We start from the raw sequence: 11,180 nt of genomic DNA, 5'->3' as shown, positions 1-11,180 counted from the left end.
CTAGTCACACTTTTATGTTTCTTTTATGATAGAGTACTTTGTCTGTTCACACTTTTATGTTTCTTTTATGCTAGACAGACGATGACACTAGTCCTAATTATAAAGAAATCTAATTCGTGGTACATAAAAAGGAGTATATCAATTGAATATAGTACAACCATGACTCGAATAAGTTCATATTCTTAATTGAAATTATGAGGTACCTGATAGAAAACATATTTTAATGCACATTATATTTTGTTTAGTTAGTTTTCATATACACAAATCACATAAGTAAAATGAAAGAATGTAAGAATTATACGAACGAGAAACATCTCTCTTGAAAGGAAAAAAAAAGAAGAAAAGGCATGAAGACCCATCTCTCGTAAAGGCTGGTATCATTTAAAGCATAGAAGGTAATCTCTCAAAAAAAAAAATTGTTTTAAAATATGTAAAAATCAAACTTTTAAGATCTTATTTTCTTAAGGAAAATAGTAAAGTTTTTAACTTATATTTTTAAGTAACCATTGAAATCAAAAGAGATATTAAAGAACCGAACAGATGAGAATCTAAAGTGACAAGGCCACTAAACTAACATAATGAAAGTTACAATGAGTTGAATACTTAACCAAAAAACATTAGTAAGAATCGAAAATAACCCATCCAAAACATTTGGCCATACTTATATCTTCAAGAAACTTTGGCCAAGGACACTACCACATGAGTATACTCCAATGTCTCAAACTCAATGAGTTGGGCAACTTTCCTTGCAAATCTTGTGAACAATTCATCCATGGTATCTTTCCCAAACTCTACTGACAAAAGAGGTTCGAAAATCGCTCTAACGTACTTAGTCAGGAACTCTACTTTCATTTTGCTATCTAGTATAGAATCACTGACATCCTCGTGAATATTTGCATCCCAACCTACGTTGAAAGACCTCAATGTTTGAATGGCAAAAGATCCTTCTTCTTCGATCACTTGTCTAACTTCTTCAGCAGTGGGACCATATATAGGTAGATCAAAGAAGTCTAATTTTTTCTCTTCAAGTACACCCTACAAATCACAAAGAAAAATTAAAGCAACCTTATTTTCCTATGCTAGCTTTCTAGAGCCTTTCAAATTTCTGGCTTTAGCAAGCACAAAATATACACCACAGGGGTAACATCCAATACAAAACAATATGCGAAATAAATGATAAAATATTATAATACGACCTAGCTGGTAAACAACATATAAATAAACTATTATAAAATTTAGTGTAAATCCTAGTACTAAATCACAGTTTTCAAATTGAACACATGTTATGGAATTCACGTGCGATATGAAAACAAAAGGAAGTAATTATAAAACGCAGTTAGTGGTTTGTGGTATTCTTTGCTTGAAATGACTGACACATACACAATAATACAACTGCAAGGAAATAATTATGAAGTGCAGTTAGTGGTTTTTGATATTCTTGGCTTCAAATGACTGACACACATACACAATAATACAAAGGAAAACGATAGAATAACACCCCATTTCTACCACTTTCGTTACCACCTTACGTGGCAACAGAAATTACTTTTTTTTTTTTTTTTAATTGAAAAATGAAATTGGCAGAAGGGTTCGTGAATCTCCCACACCACGCGCGTGTGCTCACAGGCTTCTCCAAATTTCCCCAACACCAGACCCCCGCGCATTTCTTTTTTCTTTTTTCAAAACTCTTTCACTGCTCCACGCGGCTGCTCCACCTCTCCACCGCTTCTCCATTTCTCCAAAGGTCCAGAAACCCCAAAACCCCTCCCAGCGAGAAACCCCTAACCCGAATCCCTCTCCCTCTCCCTCTCCCGCTCCCGCTCCGTCTCCGTCTCACAGCAGCGCAAACAGTTTTCTTTTTTGAAAACGACTATCGTGCACCGCCCCACCGCTCCATTTCCCTTCGTCGCACAACACAGAGACGAAACCGGCATCCCACAACCATCGTCCCGCACAGCCACACACCTCTGGTGGACGTCATCCCGCAACCGCTGCCGTCCATAACCCTTGTCGCAGCACAGACAGGGCTGCTCGACCACTTGAAATCCCGTACCGCTCCACAAATACCCTCCCGCACCCAAACCCCGTTCCGGCGTCATTGTGGAAATCCCAAAACCCCTTTGTTGGAGAAACCCTAACCCTAGAAACCGCAGCTTTCTTCTTCCTTGGTCAATCCCGGAATCCCTCTGCAGAATCCCAAATCCCCAATTTCATAACCCAATCACGGATTTTCGAGCCTTCGTCTGTGTCTGACGGGCTGAGCACGAGCCAGCAGTCTCTAGCGGGCTGAGCACGATCCACGACCAAGGTCCATAGTGTTTCAACATTGTTCATGGCATGTTATTGTTTCTGTGGTGCAATTTGTGCTGTTTTGTTTTGTTAAAATTATGTTCTACAATTAGTGTTGATTTCTTCGACTTAGTTACCATGTTTATCTTTTTTGAAGTACTAGTTTTTGGCACGCTTAGTTTGTGTTCGTGTCTATTTATATGTGCAATTGTTTTGTGCAATCGGTGCAATGATTAGAGCAATTTGTTGGGGCTACATGCATATTACTGTTTTGTGGATTGATCTAACAGTTGGTTAATATTGCAGAACTACTTTTGTTTGTGTTATTTGATAATTGCACTTGAATACATGTGTGCAATTTTTATGTGAAAATGGTTTATGAATACATTATGAATGATTTGATTTATATTGATTTTTGTGAACTGAAGATCTGATTTGGGAATCATGACTGATGGCGGTGAAGACGATGGTTGTACAACTGAGACGAAGGTATGAGTTTGGAAATTGTCATACAAGGTTGTTCAATATATGTATTAAATAATGAGTTGATGTATTCTTATTTTTTGTGGATGCAGATATATTTTAGACATTCATGTCGGACGCATTTTCTTGGTTCTTTGAATAAGATGTTAACAGAAGAACAAATTATTTGTCTAGAGCAAACACCCTTTGCTTGGATGCCGAAGTTGAAAGAGTCTCTGAAGATAAGTAGAAATCTTCTAAATGAGTTGGTTAATGTGTGGGTTGAGAGCAGAGGAGGTTTTCTCCTTAATAAAGAAATTGTTAGATTTTCTTTATTAGATGTATGCTTAGGTTTAGGGTTACGGGTTGTTGGAACTAAAATTGATTTGGCTGAGGGTTTTGTTGAAAGTCAGTGTAGGAAACAGTTTGATGATGAAAACGTTGATGTCAAAATGGTTTATGAATTCTTAATGCAACATCTTGGAGATTTAAGTGTAGTTGATTTTTGTAGATTGTATGTTTTGATAGGAATATGTGAGTTTCTATTGTCTAGTCGCAGGGGTAGAATTTTTCCGATATTGTTCAACATTGTGGATGACTTTGGAAGTCTAGGAAAATATAATTGGGGTAGTCTTGTGTATGAGTACTTGGTTGAGAGTCTATGTACTGCTTCATTGTTGTTGAGTGACGAAGGAAATGCGAAATACTTTCATGTGGATGGTTGTGTTTATTTGTTACAGGTATAATAAATTATTCGTTAATTGATTGTTTTATTAATTATGATCTTGAATTATTCGCTAATGGTGTTCAAATTTTGTTTAAAATTTGTTACAACTATGGGCTTTTGAGCATTTGTTGATTTGGAAGAGAAAGGGAGGAACTCCTAGCAGTCAATTTCCACGAATATTGCATTGGATGGATGTTAAAGTTGGGGATTCCATTGTTAGTCGTAGTTTGAAGAAGAAAGCGGTTAGTTTGATCTCTGTTTATAATTTATATTTTGATTGTGTTTATTACTCAATCAATTTATTGAATGATTTATTATTGGTTTGCTTTTTGGTTTATTTTGTTAATGATGGCAGGTTTTGCATGACGTTGCCGTTTCAGAAGAAGAGCTTAAACATGTAGTTGTCCAAGAAGGTTTTCATGAATATGGGTGTGGATTTGGCAAGGTTGAAAGGAGAAATGAAGGAGGGTGTTTTTTAGAAGAGAAGGAAGAGCTTATGCGTCAAATTTTAGAACAAGAAGCTGTTATTGAGGAACTTAAGCAATCAATTGATATTCTAAAAACAAAGATGAAGGAGAGGAGGAAACAACGCCCTAAGGAGTATGATCCATGTTATGACACCAATGGTTGTGCTTCTTGGACACATGATCAGAGTTTTGATTTGGGAGGCAAATCTGTTGAGGAAGATGATGAAGTTCATAAAAGCAATGACATGTGTGACGAAATGGAGGAAAGCAATATGTATGCGCGAATGAAGCATCAACCCCGCACACGTTACAAAAGTCGTTCTATTCGAACTCCTTTTGCGAGTTATGGGATAAGGAGGTTGAAGAAATAGTTTGGAATTATTATTGTGTCCAATATTTTGAATTACAAGTTTTTTATGACCTTATATATGAAGAATGTTGTTTACAAAATGATATTTTTTGTTGTTGGTAATGACAGGGTGGTACTGAATGACAAATTCATTTGTTTGTGTTAATTTCAGTATAGAATTGTGTGACAAATGATGCCTCACTAAAAGTATGTTAATCTGTTACAATGTGTTTGTCCAAAAAGTCAATCCTGGGTTACAGCTTATATTTCACTGGGTTGCATGATAAATTCCAAAAAGGTCCAGCACAGTTTGGGGTTCACTTATAACATTTGCACTGCATAAAAGAATTTAAATATTGTGTGCCATCGAAGGGGAAAACAAACTGGGGTCCACCAATGCCCACGGATAATTATTTTATTCAAAAAATCCTACAAGTCATTTGTCCAAAAAATCAATCCTGGGTTACACCTTAGATTTCACTGGGTTGCATGGTAAATTCAAAAAAGGTCCACCAATGTTTGGGGTTCACTTATAACATATGCACTGAGTAAAAGGAACAAAATATTTTCTGCCATCGAAGGGGGGAACAAACTGGGGTCAACCAATGGCCAGGGATTATTATTTTATTGAAAAAATCCTACAAGTGATTTGTCCAAAAAATCAATCCTGGGTTACAGCTTAGATTTCACTGGGTTACATGGTAAATTCCAAAAAGGTCCACCAAAGTTTGGGGTTGACTTAATATTTGCACTGCGTGAAAGAAATAAAATATTGTATGCCATCCAAGGGGGAAACAAAGTGGGGTCCACCAATGGCCAGGGATTATTATTTTATTCAAAAAATCCTACAAGTTATTTGTCCAAAAAATCAATCCTGGTTTCCAGCTTATATTTCACTGGGTTGCATGGTAAATTCCAAAAAGGTCCACCAAAGTTTGGGGTTGACTTAATATTTGCACTGCGTGAAAGAAATAAAATATTGTATGCCATCCAAGGGGGAAACAAAGTGGGGTCCACCAATGGCCAGGGATTATTATTTTATTCAAAAAATCCTACAAGTCATTTGACCAAAAAATCAATCCTGGGTTACACCTTATATTTCACTGGGTTGCATGGTAAATTCCAAAAAGGTCCACCAAAGTTTGGGGTTGACTTAACATTTGCAGTGCGTGAAAGAAATAAAATATTGTATGCCATCCAAGGGGGAAACAAAGTGGGGTCCACCAATGGCCAGGGATTATTATTTTATTCAAAAAATCCTACAAGTTATTTGTCCAAAAAATCAATCCTGGGTTACACCTTACATTTCACTGGGTTGCATGATAAATTCCAAAAAGGTCCACCAAAGTTTGGGGTTGACTTAATATTTGCACTGCGTGAAAGAAATAAAATATTGTATGCCATCCAAGGGGGAAACAAAGTGGGGTCCACCAATGACCTTGCTCAAATGAAGATGGTTGAGGTTGATGGGAGGAAGATGGGTGGTCAAAAGAACGACATTGGGGCTCCTCAACATCAAAGCGATCAGCTTTATGAAAGGGAGAGGGTTCGGGTTCCTCAAAGGAAGATGGGTCGGCTTCTTGACCTCCACGAGCGTACTCTTCTTCCATATTGCTAAGCTGATCTTTTAGTTGTTGAACAACCCTATAATTTCTTTTCAGCTTCCTTTTGCACCATTGCTTAAATTTAGTAAAGGACATGTCATCTACTCCTTTTTTTGGGATGCCATGTCCAGCTACATTTAAGGCTTCACGAACAACATCAATGTTTTTTTCGTCTTCACTTAATTCCCATTCAAGAACAACCTGCATAATGATGTCCAACCTTTAAACTTTATTGCTAAACACAACACAACTATGTCCAACCTTTAAACTTTATTGCTAAACACAACACAACTTAATCAACTAAAATATAATGATGTCCAACCTTTAAACTTTATTGCTACACACAATAGAACTTAATCAACTTAAATAAAACAAATGCAATACAAATACCTTTCAAATGCGGATTTTATTCCGTGAGTCCTAATCACCAACGACGGCCAACTCAAAATTCTGGGGAAAGTAACGTCACCTTCGTAAGACCCCACATTAAGTAGTCGACAAACCAAAAGCTGAAAAAAATATATGCAGGAACTAATTAATCGTTTACTTAACTTAACTAACATTAGGGAAACAAAATCAGAATTGGCTTAAATAATAGATACCTGAAAAATAGCCACCGACCCAGCTACAGTTATGGCTGACGTGTTTTGATCTTCCCTTAAAGTGTGGTAAGCACGATTGAAACCTTCAACTAAAAAACTATGGACAGACCTTGACCAGTTGTATTGATTCAAGTTGTCAAGGTTATCCAACAATCTAAATGGCATGTTTGTGACAGTTCTAGAAGTCCTAGGGAAATACAAAAGAGCAAAACACAACAACAAGTACAAACGACAAACATTGTCTACATTGTCAATGTCATTGTCATCGCCACTCTGTAAATAAAAGTATATCCTATTAACAATGTCATCTATTGTTATTGGTTCATGTTCAAATAATGATTTTATGACCCCGCACACAACACTATTGAATTCAACATCAACCCCAACAGCATTCAGACCCAAACAAACACAAACATCTAAAACAGACAACCGTACCAAATGTTGCCTGATACATATGCTTTCATGTTCAGGGACCCACCGACTAAGTGTGTGTTTCAGCAAAACTCCATTGATATCCAACGGTTTCACCATGTCAACACACCACCTAAATGGAGTGCGTCCAATTCGAGAGCGATGGCTTGATCTCAATAATCCATTAACCTTTACAATGTAGTCCGTTTTACAACGGTTACGAACCACTACCTAAAAAAGAAATGTAATTGTTAAAAAAACATGTCAGAAAAAATCAATAAATGAACTTAATCAACTACAACAGCAAAAATGGTAAATGAATAGTTCACAACTTCTCCTTACGACTTCTCTTCCCCCTCAAGAAAAGTAGTGACCTGCAACTTTTTTAAACTTATCTTGCAACCCAATCGCAATCATGATGTAACCCACCAAATAGTTTTTGGATATATGAAGCTCACACATTTTCGAACTTACCTTGCAACCAAAGAACAATTAAGGTATAACCCAAACAACAGTTTGTGCACAGTTTGTACACAATTTTATCCCTTGGTAAAATACCAGACCCAATCCCATTTCTTTAAAAGAGGGTGTTACTTCATTTGGGGAAAACAAACTGTCCGACATTTTAAAGTTTATCTTCCAACCCAACAACAATTAAGGTGTAACCCACGACACATATTATGCACAAATTAACCTTCACACATTGGATTTGCAAAACAACAAAAAATTGTACCCCTTGCAAAATGGTTGGACCGCAACAATGCACACCAAGACCAGACCCCATCTCACTTCTTCTAAATCAGGTTTAACTTCATTTGGGGAAACACTACCATACAACAATTTAAAACTGACATTGCAACCAAGGACCAATCAAGATGTTACCCACCAAAGAGGTTTTGCACCAACTATATTTCGAAAATTTTTGAACTACAATAGTAGGCTGCAACAATATTAAAATTAAATTGCAACGAAAGACAAATCAATATGTAACCCACCAAACAACTTCTGCACAAATTACAATTCGCAAATTATGGAACTATATAAAAAACACACTTATCCCACTTACAAAAAGGTGGGACCCCAACTGGGCACACCAAAACCACACCCCACCCTACTTCTTGTAAACAAGTTCTAAGTTCATTTAGTGAAAAACTAGCATGCAACAATAATTTTCTATTTATCCACGAACCGAAGACCAATTATGTTGTAACCCACCAAACACGTTATCCACAAATCATAATTGCCAGGCTTTGGAATTACGTAACAACACAAAATTGTACCTCTAACTAAAAGGTTCGACCCCAACAATGCACACCAATACCATAAAGATTTGGGATTTTCTACAAAGCAAAATTGAATTCGGATTTTCTACCAAGCCAAATTCAATTGGAATCTTTTGAAGATTTGGGATTTTCTACAAACCAAAATTGAATTGGGATTTTGTACAAAGCCAAATTGAATTTAAATTTTGTCTCCAAAAGATCACCCACTTGCAGAGTTGACATCTTTTTTTTCATCTCACACTTATAATGCTTAAATGAATATGAAAAATATAAATGTAAATGCACAACATAAATCCAATAATCTTAAAAATTTACCTTCCTTGATACACCCTCTTCTTCTTCTGCCATAGGTAGCCAAAATCTCCAAAATCTCCTACTGGGGTAAGAAGTTTATATAACGAATTGCAATTAATAAACAACAAACACCACAACCAAACAATATTTCGCGATTAAACAAAATGAGCCTCACCAATGCAGAACGTTGAAATTGGGAAATTCGGACTGTTCCAGGGGTTCCGGGATTGACCAACGAAGAACAAACCTGCGGTTTCTAGGGTTACGGTTTCTCCAACAAAGGGGTTTTGGGTTTTCGACAATGACGCCGGAACGGGGTTCGGGTACGGGAGGGTATTTGTGGAACGGTAACGGCTTTGAAGTGGTGGAGCAGCCCTGTCTGTGCTGCGACAAGGGTTAGGGACGGGAGCGGTGGCGGGATCACGTCCACCGGAGGTGTGTGGCTGTGTTGAGGGATGGTTGTGGGATGCCGGATTCGTGTCTGTGTTGTGCGGGGAAGGGAAATGGAGCGGTGGGGCGGTGCACGATAGTCGTTTTCAAAAAAGAAAACTGTTTGCGCTGCTGTGAGACGGAGACGGAGCGGGAGCGGGAGCGGGAGAGGGAGAGGGAGAGCGAGAGCGAGAGGGTTAGGGTTTCTCGCTGGGAGTTTGACGGCGCTTTGGAGAAATGGAGAACAGGTAGAGAGGTGGAGCGGTGCGGTGGAGCGAGTTTTGAAAAAAGAGGGTTCCAGATGCGCGGGGTTGGAGAAATTTGGAGAACTCCGTGAGCACACGCGCGTGTGGGAGATATTCACCTTCCATTCTGACTATTTCATTTTTCAATTAAAAAAAAAAAAAAAAAAAGTCATTTCTGTTGCCACGTAAGGTGGTAACGAAAGTGGTAGAAACGGGGTGTCATTCTATCGTTTTCCTAATACAAATGCTATTTTGATGAATTGGTTCACTTTTGGATAATCATCTATCAGACCTCATCGCTTACCTCTTGGACCATGTCATTGAGTACCATTCCAATTAACTCTGGAGCTGGATTACGAATTTTCCGAGTTTCATCTCTACCAATGAATGTAAGTAACATAATACCATCTGACTTTAGTTCCTCTGAACGTGATTTTAGAAAAAGTTTGAAATTCTTTTCAAACTGATTGAAGTATGCTTCACGGACAGAAAGAGAGCTTGTACTTGTTATATAAAAATTTCCCTTGTTGAGTGGTTCCTTTGTGTTGGTCGAGCTTTTTGGTGCCTGCATGATACCATGTCAAAGTTGAACAAAAACAATTTAACTTTCGTAAAGCTACATTCAATTATATAAATATATAATACTAGCACACATATTCATTCTGTTAAATGTGCATGGTAATAATATTAAATTAGGTTTGATACAACTGACCTGTGATAGCCAGTGGAGACTGTAAGAGGAATGAAAGAAGTGGATGTAATCATCAGGAAAAAGCCTTCCATAGAAGCTTCCTGGTGTTGCATGAATAAAACATCGTACATGGTTTTCGTTTTTTTCCTCATGGATTCTTTGGAAGAAGTCAGGGATCAACTTGAAGATGGTGTTGAAATCATTTCCAAATAGATCATTCATGTAAATTTGCAATGCATTTGGCGTAGCCTGGTTTAAGCTGAAGCTAGCCTTATCCATGATACTTAACATGTCTGACACAAATAAAAGTGAATTTGGACCCGAAGAGCATCCCAAATCTGCTACTTTCCAACACCTTTCTGAACTAAAGTTTGACATCAACCGTTTTACAGTATCTTCAAGTATAGGTTTCACCATGCTTGCCACTTTTCTCTGCACCGAATTTAACTTGGGTTACTTTCCTATATATATATATAGGAAACTCGTTTTTTCCTTTTAGGAAATTTATAAAACAAAAGGAAAACCGTGTTTCTATTTTATGATATAAAGGTTGTACAGATGATACTTTTTGGACAGCAGAAAAGAGATGATACCTGACGTAAGGAGTTGTTGGCATAGCTGGTTTCTCCCTCACCATCCTTCATGTGAAGCACTCTCTCTGTTGCCATCATCTAATGAGTGGAGTCTCAACAATATGAAAGTCACCAAGAATTATGTTAGGCTATGGAAAGTTCAACATTGACACAGAGCACTCGATTGTCAGGACGAGTATGAGTCGTTTTTTTCTTTGAAAAATGTCATGCAAAATATGTCTTATTTGGAAAATATATATATAAAAGAGAAACAAGGAACAAGTTCGTAAAAATACTAGATCAAAGCTCATGTCTAAAATAAGAAAAATGGTACACCGAATATAAAGCCCATATCTTGAAAATAATGCCCTGATAAAATATGGTGGAAGAGGAGAGTAGTAAAAGATAGGGGTGTGAGGGAAGGAATTAGTTCTTGAGAAGTGGCCGATGGGAGGTAGGCAACATGAAAGGAGGAAGGAAGGAAAATTTGACAGTATAGGACCATATGAGTTGCGTGGACTCAATAAGAAAGACATGTGGTGACTGGGAAATGAAAGTGGTTTCATCATAATATACGTGTGGTGTAGAGTTCCATGCATGAAGACACCTGTTAATATCGGTTTGATCCCCTTGCCTTTTTCCCTGCTTTCATCAAATACATCATTACACCCGTTAATCAACAATTTTAATTACCTTGCTATAAACTAAATCGCACGACAGGATGAGTAATTTGAAAAAATAAACAAGTATTTTAA

The 11,180-nt window shown here is 37.4% G+C and overlaps 2 protein-coding genes across 3 annotated transcripts; both read right to left on the bottom strand.

Moving 5' to 3' along the window:
• Positions 1-588: 588 nt before the first annotated feature.
• On the bottom strand, positions 589-10,965 carry LOC114166615 (7-methylxanthosine synthase 1-like). The gene is made up of 5 exons (XM_085667688.1): positions 10,780-10,965; positions 10,447-10,531; positions 9,875-10,285; positions 9,467-9,727; positions 589-1,035 (listed from the first exon to the last, which is right to left on the bottom strand). Exons 2-5 carry the CDS (start codon positions 10,522-10,524, stop codon positions 670-672), a joined length of 1,116 nt encoding a protein of 371 aa, XP_085523814.1. The 5' UTR covers positions 10,525-10,531; positions 10,780-10,965; the 3' UTR covers positions 589-669.
• Positions 5,509-9,337, bottom strand: LOC114165206 (uncharacterized). Of its 2 annotated transcripts, none has more exons than XM_085667691.1 (5): positions 8,664-9,337; positions 8,510-8,567; positions 6,501-7,142; positions 6,289-6,407; positions 5,509-6,099 (listed from the first exon to the last, which is right to left on the bottom strand). In XM_085667691.1, the coding sequence occupies exons 2-5, from the start codon at positions 8,540-8,542 to the stop codon at positions 6,078-6,080; spliced, it is 816 nt and encodes a 271-aa protein (XP_085523817.1). In that variant the 5' UTR covers positions 8,543-8,567; positions 8,664-9,337; the 3' UTR covers positions 5,509-6,077. The 2 variants fall into 2 exon arrangements, with proteins under 2 accessions (XP_085523817.1, XP_085523816.1); XM_085667690.1 differs by having other exon boundaries at positions 8,510-8,570; positions 8,664-9,336.
• Positions 10,966-11,180: the final 215 nt, after the last annotated feature.

Source organism: Vigna unguiculata, chromosome 10 (genome assembly GCF_037176805.1).
Source record: "Vigna unguiculata cultivar grain cowpea cultivar isolate G323 ecotype 2 chromosome 10, ASM3717680v1, whole genome shotgun sequence".
Taxonomy (NCBI): domain Eukaryota; kingdom Viridiplantae; phylum Streptophyta; class Magnoliopsida; order Fabales; family Fabaceae; genus Vigna; species Vigna unguiculata.
This window is presented reverse-complemented; position numbering and strand designations above follow the sequence as displayed.

Coding starts and splice junctions, on each gene's coding strand:
- LOC114165206 (XM_085667691.1), bottom strand. CDS start 8,542: ATGGCAGAAGAAGAAGAGGGTGTATCAAGGAAG. Junction 7,143..8,509: donor AAGAGGGTGTATCAAGGAAG/GTAAATTTTTAA, acceptor TTTCTTTTTTAG/GTAGTGGTTCGTAACCGTTG. Junction 6,408..6,500: donor GGTCGGTGGCTATTTTTCAG/GTATCTATTATT, acceptor TATTTTTTTCAG/CTTTTGGTTTGTCGACTACT.
- LOC114166615 (XM_085667688.1), bottom strand. CDS start 10,524: ATGATGGCAACAGAGAGAGTGCTTCACATGAAGGATGGTGAGGGAGAA. Junction 10,286..10,446: donor CCAACAACTCCTTACGTCAG/GTATCATCTCTT, acceptor AATTCGGTGCAG/AGAAAAGTGGCAAGCATGGT. Junction 9,728..9,874: donor GTCTCCACTGGCTATCACAG/GTCAGTTGTATC, acceptor GGTATCATGCAG/GCACCAAAAAGCTCGACCAA.